Source organism: Lissotriton vulgaris, chromosome 4_1, assembly GCF_964263255.1.
Source record: "Lissotriton vulgaris chromosome 4_1, aLisVul1.2, whole genome shotgun sequence".
Lineage (NCBI taxonomy): Eukaryota > Metazoa > Chordata > Amphibia > Caudata > Salamandridae > Lissotriton > Lissotriton vulgaris.
The window spans coordinates 390,934,800-390,954,073 of record NC_141691.1 but is presented as its reverse complement, the minus strand read 5'-3'; the positions used below and the strand labels follow the sequence as shown (position 1 = coordinate 390,954,073).

General features: G+C 43.7%; 1 protein-coding gene across 2 annotated transcripts in view; it reads left to right on the top strand.

Annotated features, from left to right (window-relative positions):
• RPS6KA6 (ribosomal protein S6 kinase A6) overlaps positions 1-19,274 on the top strand; it is a 600,906-nt gene that overhangs the window by 284,241 nt on the left and 297,391 nt on the right. For both annotated transcript variants that reach the window (XM_086918765.1, XM_086918766.1), the window contains one exon: positions 8,911-8,999. In XM_086918765.1, coding sequence (XP_086774891.1) covers positions 8,911-8,999 — 89 coding nt within the window. The remainder of the gene's footprint in view (positions 1-8,910; positions 9,000-19,274) is intronic.

Genomic DNA, 19,274 nt, shown 5'->3' with positions numbered 1-19,274 from the left:
GAGAAGCAATCTTCGGTAATGGCCATCCCCTCTCCGACTCAGCACTAGTCGCAAATTTGGGAGCGGCCCGCGAAAACAGTACTATACAATATGACCTCATTTGTTTGTGTCTGCATTATTATAGTAGTGCAGCTCAATAAGGACCTCGTATGTGAGACTATCTCTGCTGTTTTGTCCATTAGGACTGTGCAGTGTGGTTCAATTTCTTGGCCGTGCACACTAGGCCCATGTATTGTCTGCCCGCGTGACCAGCGTGTCCAGAGTACCTTTTTCAATATGGTGCTGCATGCCTCCTTGGCGGTCCCAAGGACCCTCCCACGACCCCGGTCCGCAATGTACCATCAGTTCACTCACTGTGCAAGATACGATCTCGCGCTCAGACTGTCGGTGAGGACTGTTTGCATGGCTCATTTGGGTTCCCGCTCTCAGATACCAATCAGTTCTGGGGGTAGTCTACGGGCCCCCAGTTGACGCAATGTTTGTCAGTACAAGGGCTAATTAGTGGCGGCACCAAGGTGTCTCTAGTCACGTCGTGCCCTGTAAAGAGATGTGGTCCCTATTCCCACGTCGTCTCAGTCGATATCACTCGTTGGTTCATCTCGGTCCTGCGCCTTCCGCCATTTTCCCATTTTCTTAAGATATTCCTATGCTGCTTGTACCGTTGGAAGAATAACAGGCTTACCTGCATTCGTGATTTTAAGTTTCGCTGGGTATAGCATGGCATATTCCAGTCCTAGATCACGCAGTTTCTTTTTTACTGGTGTGAATTCCTTGCGTGCTAACTGTACAGCCATGGTGTGGTCCGGATAGAATTCCAGGGTATTTCCTTGATATGCGATTTTACCCATTTCCCTGGCAAGTCTGAGGATCGTGTCCCGGTCTCTGTAGTTGAGCATGCGGGCAATGATCATGCGTGGAGCAGCACCCGGTTTCGGTGTAGGTGCCAGGGAGCGGTGTGCCCGTTCGACCAGGAAGACCGATGACAGTTTTTCAGCGCCAAAGATATCTTTCATTAACGTCTAAATGAAAGTTTCCATTTTGCCCGTGTAGGTAGACTCCGGCAGGCCTGATATGCGGACATTATTTCGCCTTGACCTCTCTTCCTGGTCCTCCACCTTAGCACGCAGGGCCTCCAGCGTTTTTTCGAGGCCACCGCACGCTTTCAATGTGGTTCTGGAGTCATCTTCCACTTTAGAGATCCTCTGCTCTGCCTCCACAATCCGCTCGTCGTGCTTTTCTATTTTCGCCGCCATATTGTCCACTCGCAGCATCACGTTATCTAGTTTGCTGTTCATCTCCTGTAGGCTTTGCTGAATTGCCCGCAAGACTGTCTCCATGCCAGTCCCGTCAGTCATTTCTTGCTCCGCCTCCGCATCCGAGGCAGTCGCGTTGTTTTTGACTTGTTTCCTGGTCTCGAATGGAAGTTTAGTCTGTTGTTTATCCGGCTTTCCCATAGTGCCGGTGCACGTTGGTGGGCTCCGTCTCAGCGTTCCCGGGCTCACTGTTGCCGGAGTTCTTGCAGTAGACAGGTTGCGGCGTGTTGGTGTTCTAGTCCCCCACAGTGAGGTAGTTTTATTCATCAGATGCCGTATGGGTGTACATGTCCACAGGTGGCTGCTCAATATTCGTGCGAGGATGCCAATGGCAGTGCATCAAAAAACCCCTGCCGCACCATAGGACGCACTCTCTTGCCTCCAGTTATGTCTTCAGCGCTATCTCGGGATGTTCCGCTGAGATCGCGACGCCAGAGTGCCCCTTCAGCTGCACCTTCACAGGCCACTGCGCATGTCGCTCCCCAACAGTCCAGCTCACCTGTGAGCTTTAGTATATTGTTAACTTGCACGCTGCTAGCACGCAGTGGTGTTTACTCGGCTCCCATCGCACTACGTTCAGTGCAAGTCAGGAGTTTCAGCAATTATAGAGTTTAGGCAAACGTCTTCCGATGCAGGCAGTCGTCTCATCCACACATTAGGCACCGTTATAATTGTTAATGCGCCTTACCTCCCTCGAAGGTTCTCCGTCTGTGCAGCAGTGTGTTGCTGAGGGCTACAATCTTTTGCATGCTTTTAAACCGAGGCCTCCTCTCCTCTCGCTATCTCCCCCACTTGCCAGCCTCTCCAGCCGCCTGTTGTTCTGGGACACTCCGCGCTCGCTGTGACCCTTAACGGTCCTTTCAGTGCCTGCCGTCGCTATATTTTACTTGCGTTCCAGCGCCGCCGCCATTTTGTTGCCGCTGGAACGCATCCCGTGTTGTAGCGTTCTCCTTGCATTCAGTTGACCACGGCCGTCGCGCTGTGTTGTAAGGTGGGCACTACCTCAGTATATTGCTCAGCGGGTCGGGGATAGTGCATTTCTGGACCTGTAGCTGTCCAAATCACCAGTAGCACCGAGCGTCGGGCACGGCCATCTTGGAGCTCCGCTCGTCTCAGCGTCAGTTTTCGCCGATATATGCCTCAGCGTTCCTTATTTCGGCATTGTACCTTCGGAAATGTATGGACTGCTTATTCCGACGTCCAGTTTGAGCATTTTCGTTTCCTTTGCGTTGCCTCCAGAGGGTCAAAGGCCGCTATTTCTGCGCCCGTCCGCTGGAGCTGACGCACTAGCCAGCCATTCCGCAGTGCGCCCTCTAGCGCCCCCCCACCTTCTCGGCATCTAATAAAATTAAACAGAGTGGCTCTCTAGTTACATTTACATAATCAAAAAAAGTTACCACACAATTTACATGATTCGCTGTACCACGCTGTGGGATGAACCCGTGCTGTATAGTGGAAACTAATCCAGATATGACAAGTGACAGCCTATTAGCTAAGATCTTCAAGTAGATCTTCCCATCCGCATTTAAAAGAGAGATGGGACGGTAGGAGCCAGGCAGATTCGCCTGTTTGTCTTTTTTATGGAACACAACTATACATGCTTCATTCCAGGTTTTAGGGGGAGCCCTTTTCTGAGCCATTCTCATTGTTTTCAACAAATCTATTTTTAAAACTGGAAAAAAAGTTTTATAAATTTCCACAGGTAGCTTATCTGGCCCTGCCACCTTGCCCCCAGCCAGCCCATTTACTGCTAATTCAAATTCTTCTGCCGAGATGGGAGCCTCCAGCCCTGCTATCTCTTCTACTGGTAGATCTGGCGTAAAGTATTGACTAATAAGAGTAGCCGCACCAACCTCATCATACTCATCTCTTTGATATAATAGCTCATAAAATTGTCGAACACCTCCAAGATCCCACTTTAATTTTCAACAGAGTCCCCATTCAGTTTCTAAAATTTTGTCTATCCGTTGCGCTGCCTCTTTCAATCCTAATTTTTGGGCGAGGCATCTGCCACTTGCCTCGCCATATTCATAATGGATTTGTTGTTTGATGAAAAAAAAAATTGCGGTTTCCTGGGACCAGTTCAGATTTAAACTTGCTTTGAGTCGTGCCACCACCGTAATCAAGTCGGTTGGGTCTATGCCAGCCTGAATACCCTGCATACGTGCTTCCTCTGCCTTTATCAACTCCTGAAACAGCTCTTGAAATGTAGCTGCCTGTTTTCTTTGATTATATAAACCAAAGCTCAAAGCTTCTCCTCTGAAGGCAGCCTTGAAACTATCCCATGCACAACCCACACTACTACTCCCACGATTAATATCAAAAAAAGAAATAATCCATTGTTTCATATGATCATTAAATTGCTGTTCCAATAGTAATTTGCGATCAAAGGAAAATCCCCTTGGCCTTGTGACTGCTACTAAGCCGGTTATAGAAATAACTACCGGCCCATGATCAGACGTGATTCTCGGGTATACCTGGATTGTAGCCTGGTTTAACAGCAATTGATGAGTAAAGAAATAATCTAACAGGACTAACTTTTTATGGGGAAAAGAAAAGAAAGTATATCCAGGAGCCCCCCCCCTCCTTAAAAAAGCCCAAACATCCACCAAACCATGTGCCCTTATTAATGCATGTAACGCTTTAAATACTTGTGGTTTCCTCCCACTGTATTTCAGCTGTTCATTACATAGAATATTAGGCACTCGGTTTCTATTGAGATCTCCACAAAGGATCAGCGGTGTGGGCCACGTTGAAAGCTCGACATTTAGAAACTCAAGAGTGCTTGCTTCATCTAAATTTGCCCCATACACAACACAAATCGTAAATGTTATAGAACCAACAACACATTCTACAATTGCACACCTGCCTAATCCATCAGTTAAAGTTCTACTCGTGTTGCCTATGTGTTTTTTACTGAGGATTGCCACTCCTCTAGCCGTACCAGAATATATAGTACAGGCTATTAAACTAAATCCCAGTTCTTCTAGCAAATGCCGCTTGGTCCATACTATGAGTCTCTTGGAGACAAATGATATGACAGTAGAGAGATCGGAATTCCTGCGCCACCTGCCGCCTTTTATCCACTGAGTTCAAACCCCTCACGTTCAGTGTACCTATCCTGATTCCCCTGCCCGCCATTTAACTGTATATTGCTTCCTTCCCTTTGTCCACAGATTACCTAAAAAAAAAAGCACTGACTGCCCTAGATAGACTCCTTTCCGTCCTGTACTCATGCATTATTTTCTTTATTACCCTCCTCCCTCTCCCCAACCCCCATGCCCACACCTCCCTCCGTACCATCCTTCCCCTCCCCCCCCCAGACCCACACCACCCATTGCGAGGCTTAAGGACCATGTCCTCAGCGATGTAGAAGTGCCTTCACCAGTACCCCTCCGTTTGACTCCCGTACCCCCACCCACTGTCTCTCTCCCTCCAAAATCCACTTAACAGCCTGACTTCAGGCTCTAACAACCAAAAAGAAATAGATTCCGCTCCCCCTTCTTCATAACACTCCAAAGAAAAGAAGTAGTTCAAAGAATTCTACTAAGCATAGCTTCCAATACTTCCCCTCACTCAATGCTCTAAAGTGCAAAAATCCAGTAATTCTTAGACAATAAACCAACATTCGCCGGAGTTTTGAGGGATAACGCCGACAAACTCAAATTATAGAGAACAGAGGAAGAAGAAGGAGAAGCTACAAGAGAGAGATGACCCCTTATGACATAGAGAAAAAGAAATAAGAAAGAATTAGCGGTTTCCACCCCATATTGAAGCCAGTATACATTCGACTAACAATACATGCACATTGGTTTAATTAAATATCCGTTTAGTTTTCCGGAGACAGACTTTTCGCACTCTTATCCATTTCCTTCAGGAAGTCCTGTGCAACCGTCCCGGGTGTGAAGTACTTAGTTTGACCTTTGAAAATGATCTTTAACTTAGATGGATTCAGCAAGAAGACCTGAGCCCCCTTTGCTTGAAAAGGGGCGATTAGTTTCGGATGTTGCCATCGTTCGTGCACCCGTTGCCGGGCAGAAATCCGGACGCACAATAAACTCACACCCTATGCCATTCCGTTTTTTTCTCGGGGCGCGCCAGATCATAAAGCGCCTCTCGTAGCAGGTAGTTATTTAGGCAAATTAAAATTGCCCTGGGGTATGAGTTCTGATCTTTCCCACTTTGCCATGCCACAAATGGAAACCTATGTGCCCTTATCACTTCCGTTTCCCAGTTCCAAGCCTTTAATTCAGGAAAGGCTTCCTTAAAGAGCTGTACAATAAATTTCCATGGATCCGCTCCTTCTTTCGCCTCAGCAATCCCCAGCACACGCAGGTTGTTACGTCGCGCACGGTTCTCTAAATCCGTCGGCTTCCAATCGATATCTGATTTAGATTGTTGCAAGGTCGCTATAGCTGATTGTTGCTTCACCAAGCAGTCCTCTGTAGAGGAGACTCTCTATTCCACCTCTACCAGACGAGTAGTAACTTCCGCACAGGTTTTAACCAGACGCCGCACTGTATTTTGCAACTTCCTTACAGCCCTTTGTGTACGTAAACCTTACGCTTTGGTTTCACTACGGTGTGCCATTATACTTCGGGAAATTAAGCCAAGCGTGATCGAATCTTGTTCAAAATCCTCATCCAAGTTGAATTGAGCTAATGGAGAGTTCTGTTCCCGCCCCAAAGCTTCTCCCACCTCCGCCACTTTTCTTACTGTTTCATGGGACAGAGACAGATCCAGATCCTCGCCTTCTTTCTCATCCGGCAGGTCCCCCCAATCACCTGGGTTGCTGACATCATCATGTTCCTTGTCTGACACGGTCGTTAAATCAGACATCAAATAGAACTTGCCATCCAATCTAGCATACTCAGATTCACTGCCTTTCTCAATTACTGAAGCAGTAGCATCAATAGATGGCCCTGGCAATGTGCAGCTATCCTCTATTATATCGACTCCATTATCACCATTCACGGCCGAGACTAAGACATTATGACCGCCATCTAAACCAGCTAGTACAGGAGTTGGCAAGGTTTCAGAGAGGGTACTCACAATTTCTTTTGATACTTCAAGCTGGGTATCAGAGCCTACTCGAGCGGCATGAGTCTCTTCAATCACCCTCTCTGCCAATTTCGCTTTTACCCCTTTGTTTTTGTTAAAAATTGCTGGAACAGTCCTTTGTTTTACTGGGGTATCCTGCATTGAATGCAATATCTGGCTCTGGGTCTGCCCCTGACTCTGACAATTGCCCTGCCTCTAGTATTAACGATGGTATTGGTGGCGCTATTAGTAGCGCCCTGCTGCCCCATTATCCCGGCAGATTCAGACCCCCCTCCAGTGGGGATATTCGCAGGTGCACCCCCACGGTTTCTTGCGCCGCCCCTGCCCTTCGGTGCCATCACTTATGCCGACTGTCAGTAAGAAGTCCCAATCACAAGAAACCGCAATCACAGATTATCAGAGCGTTTACTTGCAGCCCTCTTATGAAGCACTTCGCTTACTTCTCTGCCGTGAGCCGTCGTATGTTGCTGGATTTTCTGCCAGGAGCCCAAGTGAGAGCCAAATCACCACCAGCAGGAAAAACCGTTAAGAGGCGAATGTAGCCGACAGAAGCTCACCTTGCTGAGCCCAGCACGGTCAGAGCAAAGCGTGACGGCACCTCCCTACTCGGAATACGCCACAGATGTTGCTTGTCGGGGTCGGCATGAAGCAGCGCTGGAGCGGCCGCAGCAGCGGCAGCTGACCGTCCGCTGGATGCTGGATGCTCACCTTGGGCAGCAAAATGCTACAAAAGCGGTAAGCCCCACCTGGGCCTCCCTCGATATCACGGCCAGTAACACAGGATTTTTTTTTCCCGGGCAGAAGCGCAGCTATAGCGTGGGGGGACGGGAAGTCAAACGGAGCATCGGAGAGTGCACCTCACCCGGCCACAGTTGCGGCCTCCATCGTGCCTCTCAGGCAATTATTCCCTCATTAAAGCCATTTCTAAATGCTGCAAATTTGAATAGGTATGGGGGATGAGGACCTGAAAGATGCTTTGCTTTGCCCAGGATTATACAGAGTAGGTGTTCTAATACTGACATTTATTTTGCATGATTCAAAGAAGCTATGTTGTAGCACATAAATTAGTACCCTTTTACTACTGCTGCACTAAAAAAAATGCAATTTACTTACCAATGTCTGGGCAACCATATCCCTACCTCTCTTATCTTTGCTGTGCGGAGATCTCCAAGAACATAGCTATGTTTCAGTAGTAAAGCTGTAGGGGCAAGGAGGCCTGGTGAGAAAATAGGACACTTAATGGGAAAGGTTTAGGGAAATTTTATTAGATGTCTAGGGTGTGAGACATGGTAATATAAAAACAGACCCATATAAGAATAAGACAATTACAATTTTCAAAATGCACTTCTAATTTTATTACAGCCATAATATTGGCTTAAACCTACTGCAGCTAGCTTTGGAGCAAGTCAAACACCATACCTGTCCCAACACATAGTGAACAATACATGTAGCCTTTAACACTAAAACCCCAAATTAATTCTGTTTCAAATTGTTTAAATCTAAATGTAAAATTTATATATCTTATATATCAATTTAAAATCAAAAAAGCTTCAATATAATTAATGCTAAATGTTTTTTTTGATAATACACTTTTACATTTAAAATTCTTTAAATGTTTAACTTACTTTCATAAATGTCTAAACTATGAAATTAATTAAACAACTTATAGAAAAGTTTGTTTCCAATTAAGTGCAAATATAAATGTAAATGAGGATTTACAAATATTTTTAGAAATACATGTTTAAATCAATTTGAAAATTAAAATAGGTAATCGTTAATTTTAGGATGCTGTTTGTGGTATCTTTCTCTTTAAGTAATCTTACGTTAATATTTGTTTACAAATATTTTACATTTTTAATTTGCAGTAAATAGTTGCTTTTTTAAATAAATAACGAGTTTATTAATGTGCCTATATTTTCCTATTGAAAGATCTTCACCTGTGTGGAGATCTCCACAAACAGTTGGAAAGTTATAAATAGTAACTTTACATTCTGAAATTCAGTTATTGGGGACTCCACCCCCTTGAAAAGGGGTAGTGACTCTTAAGTGTACACGTAGAAGAAAATCTCAATTATGAAATAGTGAATAGACAAAAAAGTGCAGAGTTATACCTAGGTGTAGAATTTGACCTTCACATGCAAATTAACATCTGTGAAATGGGCGTCTACCGGGCCATGTATCCATTCACTAACTCTCCAAATGTAATTTCTGGATCCCTGGACCTCATAGAGATTGGTCCATTGGCAGAGCATTCATTTATATTAGGATTACACATGCGTCTTGCTAGTCTGTGGTTTATGTTTTCTGTTGCTATTTACTGTAAGTCCCTTTTCAAATATATTGACATCTGTTTGTAGCTTTCCTCTTCAAAGCATTTATAAATGATTGTTTGCTGTGTGCACCACACAACTCTTTAGAAATAGACCGATGTGGTCCCTTACGAGCAATGTGAATAGATCGTACTGAAAAGTGTTTTTCATTAAAAGCTTTGTTGGTAGGTACTATTACAGTATGCCATTTCTTCTCTACTTCTCAGATCTAAACTTGGTATGCCACAGTTTCTCAGCCCAGAAGCTCAAAGCCTCTTAAGGATGCTGTTTAAAAGGAATCCTTCAAATAGACTAGGTGAGATGTTTCTAAATCATTTTTCATATGGTGTCTGCTTTAAGGGTGTTTCATGATTACTCAAGTAAAGTATTTTGGTTTGTCAGTGCCTTTAATATCAGTGTGAAACTCTGACACATATTGATGTATTGATGTATTGTGGGTGTCCCAAAACACGCCATGAAATGTTCCTCAGGGATTTTGAACACAGCGTGAACAGCTGAACAGAATTATAAGGAAGTGTTGGCAGCCATCTTGGGACTCTGCTTCCCTAGAAAAAAGAAAAGAAAAGAGGGAATATCCTGACTCACTAGCTGTGGGCCTGGAGTCCCCCTGAGAGCCTGTAGGACAGAAACGCATTTTGTTTTAGATTTTATCAGTGGGAGTCGCCCTGAATCCGCATCTCCCTGTGGACAATTTTTAAGAAGATGCGTGGGCTTCTGCACTTCTCTAGTGTTTAGCCACTGGGTTGGCCAGGTCTCGGGGGCATGAGGGAGTAAAAGAATGGAGGGGTGCATTGAGCCCCCCTCCTGAGGATCTTTTAAGCCCTGTGGACCACCACCTCCTGGAGCTTTTATAATATAATGAAGTGGGCAGCACCGCCCCCTCCATGGACTCCATTGAGCTCTGAGGGGGGCTTACCGATGCCCCTGCTGGGGCGGCTTCAAGTCCTTGGGACCGTCGCCTCCCTGGGGCTACATTTAAAGTAATGAGGGGCCTGCACGGACCCACCTGGCCCCCAGGGACCACCGCCTCCCTGAACCCAAATTAACATTTAAAAAATGCGAGGGGGCCAGCAACGAGCAGAAAGAGGCAAAATAAAGGTCTGAAACAAGGAGAAATAGGCAAAATAGAGGTCAGCAGTGAGCAGGATGAGGCAAGATGAAGGTCAGAAACAAGAACAAAGATGCAAAATAGAGGTCGGAAACTAGCAGAAAGGGCAAAATAAAGGCCAGCATTGAGCAGAAAGGTAAAATAAAGGTCAGAAACTAGCAGAAAGAGGCAAAATAAAGGTCAAAAACATGCAAAAAGAGGCAAAATAAAAGTCAGAAATTAGCTGGAAGACACAAAATAAAAGCCAGCAATGAACAGAAAGAGGCAAAACAGAGATCAGAAAGAGGCAAAATAAACATCAGAAACGAGCAGAAAGAGGCCTCATAATGGTCAGAAATGAGCAGTAGGAGACAAACGAAAAGTCAGCAGTAAGCAGAAAAAAAGGCTGAGAACGAGCAGAACCCACTCTGGCACTCATACAGCCACTCACAGACCCATTCAGACACTCATGCACCCACTTACAGAATCACTCATACTCCCTCTCACCGACCTACTCAGAGACACCTGTACCAATTCACAGACCCACTCAAAGACTCACACACCCACTCCCAGACCTACTCAGACACTAATGTCTCACAGACTAACTGACAAACTCATGGAGGCACTCGCAAAACCACTCAGACACTCTTGCACACACTGAGACACTCATGCACTCACTCACACACTCACTCACACAGGTAACAGGCTACAATCAGGTAATAACACAAACAAACCATAGAAATTCACTGAAAAAAAACAACCTAAACAGGGTTGTTATGTGTAGGAAATAGAATTTAAAACACTTTAGCAATTCACTAAAAAAAAAAAGGTTACAGGGACAATTTAGTTGGGAAATAATATTTAGAAAACCTTAGAAATCCACTAAAAAAACAAAGGTTACACAGTTGTTATAGTTAGCCTCAGATTTTACTCCTACAAAACCATAGAACTTCCACAGTTGTAGTTAACTGAGCGAACTATAATGCACTGCTTATGACCTCACATATAACATCTCTCCTGACATGGTCCGTGACATCATTGATGATATCTCAAATGACATCACTGATGATATCATCCAGAGAACCACTCGCACCCATTCATACATCCATGTAACCTCTCATACTCCTACTAACACCCACACAATCTCTCATATAACCATTCAAGGAACCCTTCCAGTACTCACACACCCACCCACTCACTCTTCCATACAGCCACTGACACTCCCACCCACCCACTCATGCAGCCGCTCTTACAACCACTCACCCATACAGTTACTCATTCAACCAGCCACTCACCCATACAGCCACTTGCACAGCCACACACTTACGCATACAGCTACTACACATCCACTGATTCGCCTATACAGCCTCTCACTCACTGATACAGCCTCTCAACACAGCCGCTCACCCATACAAACGTTCGCACAGTCACCCACACAACCACTTACATACCCATTCACACCTCCATATAAGTACTCACACATCCACTCACTCACCCATACAGCCATTCGCACTGACACTTACCCTGCAATGCAACCACTCGCACACCAGTTCACTTAACTAAACACTCGCTGAAAGAGACACTCACTCATGCATGGAGCCACCTACACACCCAACTGCTCACACAGCCACTCACTCACCAAGCTGCTCACATACCCATGTATACACCCTTACAGCCACTCACACACTCATGGATACACACAGCCAGTAACATAATATATGTTAGAAGTAGTAGCACTGATTAGTAGTACTCCTAGTATACTAAGTACACTTATTAAGTAGCTTGGTATGTATATTTAACACTCAAACTCTAAGAACACACTTTCACTCACTGGATGATGTCATTAGTGATCTCATTTGTAATGCCATCAGTGACGTCACTGACCATGTCATGAGTGAGGTAATATGTGAGGTCTTTAGCAGTGCATTGCAGGGGATAAGTTATAGTTAGCTCAGGTAACTAAAACTTTAGAATTTCTATGGTTTTATTTGCGTGAAATCTGAGCCTAGCTATTACGTCCCTGTAACCTTTTTTTTGTTTTCCAGTGACTATATTTTGCCACGCAAATACCCTGACCGCCTTAAAAAAAAACTATCAACCCTATACCCTCACTTACCCCAAAACATTGTTTTTATGTCGTGCAGGAATTTGTAAATATTACCGTGGTACTTCGTAGAGTTTTTGTAAAGAATTTAATATGGAAAAAAATGAAAATACACTGAAGTATACTATATTTGTAGCATATAGTGTCATACAGAGTATATTTCATTTTTTAACAAATTTTAAAATGTACCTCGGACGTACTACGGTACTCTGTAGATAAAAAAAAAAAATATATATATATATATATATATATAGAAAGTTATTAATAATTTTCCCTACCTTTTACCACTTTAATAAAGTAGTAATATGTATGGAAAAAGTAAACCTAATAGTTAAAGCCCTTTTCAGCAATGTGCTTCCATTCTTTTTTTCAAAATTCTCTTTATTTATGTTATGTATATATTACAGTGCTTTAAGATGCAAATTAATGACATATAATCACACAGCCAGACAGGTAGAAAATGTAAGGTGCCTTGCTCAGTGTATCGGAGACATGGAAAAGATTCAACTCCTATCTACTTCCCTTCCCGCCCCTCCGGTACAAGCACCTCGCCACATCAATTTACCAAGTAAACACTTCCCTGTCTCCGCTTATTAAGCCCCTTCCAACCTCTATTTCATTTTGTTCTGTTCATTATTATTTTTTATAATGAATCATTTGTATTCATACAGAGCAGTGGCATGTAGTTGAGCCTTTTGCCCACCACTGCCCTCATGTTCTGGCCAGCACCGAAAGATTCCAGGCACTCCGAGTTGAAAAACTGTTGATATGTGTGAAAAATCCAGAGTAGGGGGAGTCACTATCACAGGCACACTGTGGTCCACAGGGCACTCTACCATTTGAAGGCACTTCTCATCTTTTTCACTCGACAGCCTGCTGCATCAGATCTTCATTTGGAGTATTTTTTGATCAATGATGTCATTGAAGATGTCATAGTGATGCAATCTGTGGCATATGTGGCACAAGCAGAGCAATGTAGGGGCACTATTTCTAGTTAGTTCAGTAAACTATAACTGTTTAAAGTCAGTGTTTTTTTAGTTCAAAATGTTATGGTTTAAGAGACATTTCTTCCTAAGTATTAAGTTGCTTTAACATTTGTTTTTTCAGTGAAATTCTGAGGTTTTTTAAGGTAGAGTAAGGTATTATTGCCATAAAACGTCACTTTAACCTTTGTTTTTTTCCAATGCATTTCTAGGTTTTTTCGTAACGTAAAGTAAGATCTTATTACCGTACCCAACTCCCAGCAAGTGGCCAAGACCTCGCAGCGCACGTCCTTTGGCCATGTGCAGTATGAAGTTAGGTGCGGGGTCTGGGGGTCAAGGTATCCATACCCCGACCCTTATGTCCTTTTTCAATAACATTTTCTGTACAGGAGACCAAGTCCCTGAGTCCTGTGATGACTGCTGCAGCATTTCTGTTCCTCTTGCGGCCGAACAATCGTAGTTCTTGATCTAAAAAAAAACCCTCTGCCAGTCAGGCGGTTTGATTTTTTTAAATTTCTGCCCTACTGTTTTGAGAACTATATATATTCTGAACCTTATTTTCTTCAAAACTGCTGAACAAATTTACAACAAATCATAAAAACACACTTTCTCTGTAAACATCTAGCTTTCTGTCAAATTCGGTGAAATTCCGTCGATCCGTTTTGCCTGTAGCACTGTCTAAAATTCCCTATGGAAACTGCATGGTGAAATTGCGTTTTGAAATAGATGTCTCCAAGCCCCCCCGCCACACACTTCCCATTTTCTCAGTACCTGCTTAACTGATCACCTGGAAACCTTCCAGGAAGGAGCTGAGGTGTGGATTAACTTTTTTTGGAAAGTTGTATAAAGATTTCTCAAACAACGTCAAAGTTATTAGCAAAACACAAAATCCATTTTCTATGGTAACTAGGTCCTAACTCTAACTGCACAGTGGTTACTGCCACTAGGTAGTTTGTGTATGTGCATGCTTATCTATACACACACACACACACACACCCTCACCCACACATATTCTATCTCAGCGTGGATGGCACTGTGCTAATCCAATGCTTAAAGACTTTGCTAGAAAAGCAGACATTTGAGTTAAGCAGATCTAGAGTGTTGCTGGTGTTGAGAGTGCTCTATACAGGAGCTGCTTTCCACCTAAACTTCAGAACTACCAAATGTTCCCTGCTTCTTTTTTGTATATATATATATATATATATCTCCCATCGTGAAATATGCTTTTTATTACCGTAGTTTGATGCGTGGAGGGGCTCAAAATCATGATAGACGAATTATGGTATGGGTATTAATGCCCCTTTCCTCCCTCAACTATAGTAATAGCATATTATAACCTGCACATCTGCATACATGATTATACTAGGTCATGTTTATCCATGTGCAGTTGATTTAACTGAAGGTTTTTAACTAAAACTAGGCTGCTAGCGGTTAAATATGTGCAGTAAGGTAAAATCATATTGAAGATACCTCATCACTATCAGGAAAGTTGTTTCCCCTACATAAAGTGATTGTTGCATGCTATCTGTGAGGCAGCAAGTGGTGTTTTTCTCATGTCTGTTTTACTTTACCATAGTAATAAACTTGAATTCGAACTTTGGATTGTAGTAATACATATGTGAACATGCCTAGTAAAGTTGTTCTAAATTACATGTTATTGGGCTACATATTTTCACTACCTGGCCATTAATATATGTATATATACATATCTGTATGTACATGTCTACATTTTAAAATGCCATGGGTAATCTGTGGGAGTATAGTCTAAACTCTGATCAGGAATTCTGCATATTAGGACGCTAGGCCCTCACCCACCCTTGTGTGGCATGCTTCATCATAGGACCCGCTCCTCACCCATTTTAAATACACGGATGAGCTCAACCTTACAAATGAAGGCATACTTGCAAAGGGGTGAGGTAGATGTGTGGGGACACTATCACGAGATTAACTCAGTGATAGATAGTAAGGGAGTGAGGGAACATTAAAAACAAATACCTGGAGTCGCGGTTAAAAACGATATTGCGATCTCCTTTTGGTAAGATTAAAAACAAATGGGAGGGGAAACAGTTTTTATATCAATCTGTATTAGGCCAACACGTTTCAGGCCAAATTAAATGCCCTAAAAGACGCGTCATTAGCTTTCATCTGGAACAATATAGTCACTCTGTAATCTGCCTTGCTGGGACAGTGAATCCTGTCCCTATGAATGGTTAGTGACAAAGTCATGCGAAAAGCAGAAAATAAATGTTCTTTAAAACTATATGCTCTGCCGTGATGATAGACAGAAGATCCTTCTCGAGTCTAGGGACCTAAATATAGAAAAAAATATAATTGAGTACAAATGTTATGATTTGTTGTTTCATACATTAGTGAATTCACTACAAAACACGCTATGCTGTTTTATTCCCGATGAAATATGGAAGAAATTCAAACATTCTTTGAAACCTTTAGAGACCAAAACATAAGTGTTTCAAGTTCCTCTATGTGGACTCCTGGCTTACGTAATAACTATGAATACATGTGTGAGGGAGGTGGGGGGGGGGGCGTTACCTGTACCATATAGGCTAAAAAGAGAACATATAAATGCAGAAAGAATAACATAATTTAGAAAGCAGTTAATAAGGTAAAGATAGGGTCATTCTCACCTGCGATAACTAGTCCAATCGTTACCACACCTAGTTGTAGCTTTACGCATGTCCAGTGCAATGTGGGCGAGAACTCAGTATTATTTACGACTGAAGTTACTTATGTCCAGGGGGGTTCAGGGGGGTAGGGTTGAGGGTTTGAAGGGTGTGGCGGGGTTGGGGGGGGAGGGGGGCGTGTTTGGGTCTGGGGGAAAACTTGGAAAAAGGGGGAAATGGTGCAGCATAGGACAAAGTATAAGATTATTAAAGAAGAGGACAATTAAGGATCAGTTTCTTGTTGTAGGTGGCACAGCTCAGCAGGATGGTGAACATTAGAATTTGCACAATTAATGTGGGGGGTATGAATGACTGGAAGAAAAGGGAGAGACTGGAATATTTTGTGAAATACACCCAAATAGACGTTCTCTGTCTTCAAGAGACCCACCTCCCATGGGCCAAGAGGAAATTGCTGTTTCTTAATGGTTTCGAGTTGGTGGCATGTTCAACGCAATCCTCAACCATTAGGGGGTTTGCTATCTTGGTAAGATCTTCTATGGGAAAAGCTAGTAAAGTCAAAGCTGACAGTAACGGAAGATGGGTAATAGCGGAAATGGGCTTTACACTAAGTGTCATATATGGTTCTAATAAAGACGATCCTGAGATTTTTGATTTCTTAGAAGTAGAGCTAGTCAGCTGGCCTACCCCTCTAGTAGTAGCTGGAGATCTAAACATCTCAGTGGATTGGGGTATTGGAGCAGTGTATGCTGGGCGGAAACCCAGAGTTTTTAGGGCAGTACAGGCTCTTATCAGCTCGCATGGGCTGCAAGATGTTTGGGGTGTTAAAGAACCTCAAAACCTGGTTTTACTTATTTTTCAAACCCCGCTCAGAAGTATACGAAGCTGGATTACTTTCTTGTCTCGTCTTCTAAGATAAAAAAAGTAGGTATTACAAAACTCCAGAGATTAATCTCAGATCACAACCCTTTGGTACTATTGTATGATCTGGGTAGGGTGGAAAGGAAAAGGACAGGATGGACCTTCGAAAGGAGATTACTTGCTGATAATAGGTTTGTCGAACATCTTACTAAATGGGCGGGCGAATTCTTCGCAGCGAACAGATATAGCACCTCCCGTAATGGGGTCTGGAAGGCTTTCAAAGCTGCTTTAAGGAGAGAGTCTATAAGCTGTTCTGCTCGGCTGAGAAAGGATGATAGGTGTAAAGCTTAGAAATTAATGGGGAAGCTAGCGTGGGCTGAAGTACAGCATGTAAAGGATATTGCTTCAGGGGGGGATAGCAGCGAAAGCCAAAATGCATTGCTGACGGTTAAAGCAGCACTGCAGAAGGAGGTAACTCAGAAGGCGATCGGCGAGTTCCAAACTTCTAGGGCCAAAAGGTACGAAACAGGGGAGCAAGCTGGTAGAGCTCTAGCACTTCGGTTAAGGCAGGAAAAAGCTAAAAATGTAATTTCGTGTATAGAAGAGGATGGGAATGAATATACTGAAGTGAAGGATATATTGAGGGTGTTTGAGAACTTTTACAAAAGCCTTTATGATGAGGAGGACCGTGCTAGGAATCAGGAGGGTAAGTATTTGGATAGGGGCCCTCGCTTGGAAGACGCAGCCAGAGAAGAACTTGATAAAGATATTATGCAAAGCGAAGTCGTAGCCGCTTTGTGGGAATTAGCCCCTGGCAAGGCGTCAGACCCAGACGGGATCCCCCTGGAGGTGTACAGAGCGATTGAATCTGAGATCGCCCCACTGTTGGTTGATTTGTTTAATGGGGTTATGTACTCTAGGGTGGTTCCTGACTCATGGAAGGAAACTAACAATATAATCTTTCATAAGATGGGGAAATCAAGTGAAAAACCAGGGTCTTATAGCCCGATTTCGTTGATTAATTCGGATACTAAGTTGTATTCCAAGATATGGGCTAAGAGGTTGGGCAGCACCATTGGCGGTCTTGTATCCCCGTGGCAGCATGGTTTCGTCCCTGGTCGTGGTACGACAGATCACATAAGCAGAGCAATAACACTGTTTGACGCCCTGGCTGCCACGGGGGGGAGATGGCCATGATCCTGATTGACGCAGAGAAAGCCTTTGACTGGGTTGTTTGGTGCTTTCTCTGGGGTATCCTGGCTGGCAGAGGTTTTGGCGAGAAAATTATTAGAGCACTTAAAGCCATGTATTCAGATCCGGTAGCAAGGGTGATGGTTATGGGCGAGAAATCGGACAAAATCGATATTAAGAGTGACGCATCAGGTCTGTCCCTGCTCCCCCATCCTCTTTTCCCTCTATATCAATCCTCTAATCCAGAAAATATTAGAGTGCCCTAGGATAACCCCTGTGATTTTTAATGCTTATGGGAATAAAATTCTGGCTAATGCCGATGGCCTCGAGGTTATCACCACTAACCCACAGCAGGCGCTCCCTGCTCTGGCCCAGATGGCAAAGATATTCGGCTGTGGCTCAGGGTACCTATTGAACGAATCCAAAACACAGATTATCTGCTCGAAAAATATTATTATATCCGATCCCAGATTCGTCGATTCTGCCATTTATTTAGGGGTGAAAATTAATGCTTCAGTGGACCGAATTGTGGAAGAAAATGATCCCCCCTTATCAAGTCTATAGAAGCTGAATTAAAAAGAAGAGATGTGCTGCATCTTTCATTGGTAGGGAGGGTCAATGTACTAAAAATGTTAATGTTTCCCAGAGTGCTGTACCTGTTTCACTCCATATCCCTATTCATTGATGAAATAATAATGAAAAGTCTGGAGTCCATATTTATATGATTCATTTGGCAGTACGGCAAGGTCAGGCTATCTTCCAGCCTTATGTCACTACCCAGGGAAAGGGGGGGGGGGGATGGCACTCCCGAATCTAAGACTTTATTACTGGTCGTGCCTACTGATCCAAATGTCTATTTTCTTCCACTGTGAGGTGGAGGCTGGGGCCAAAATACTGGTGTACAGAGTCCTCCCCCAATTTTTAAGATGCTGTTGGGGGGGAAAGGCAACTGGTTTGCTGCTGTGTGAAGTGGAAAGGAGATTCTAAAAAAGGGCTCGATTTAAGACTCTGTATGGCGCCTGGCTGGTCTGGAAATCTATCCTGAAATGTTTTAATGCCTCAAAGCTAAACTCATATTTACATCTTGGTAACTCCAGCCTCTTTACTCAGTTGAGAGCAGACAGGAACCTTCAGGTTTGGAAAGGATTGGGAGTTAAGACCCTTGGGGATATTATGGAGGGAGATAAGATAGTGGGGTTCGATGTTTTACAAAGTAGGTTTGGTATTCCAGCCGATCATTGGCTCCTGTATGGCCAAATAGTTCGAACTCTTAAGGCCCTAAGACCAAAGCTCCCACCCCCGGTGGATCCTCCCATAGTCAAGGCACTAGCTAGAGGATGCAAGAAGATTAAAGTAGTGTATAATCTCCTTCTAACGAAGATCCAAGATGTTATTGAGAAGACGGAAAGTAATTGGGCTACAAAATTGGGGAATCCCGATGTCGACTTGGATCTTGCCTTATGCTTGAATAAAAAGATATTTTGGGCCTCTAATCTACGGGCCCAGCACTATAAAACAGTCTTTAACCTTGATCATCCTCCGGCAAAATTATTCGCCTGGGGTGTAAGGGAAGACGACAGGTGCCCTAGATGTAATGTCGGCCAAGCAGATATTCTACATATGTTCTTCCACTGTAATCAGCTGGGCCCCATTAGGGATGAGATAATGAAATTTTGGGAGGGGCTGCTAGGTCATAAGATCGCTC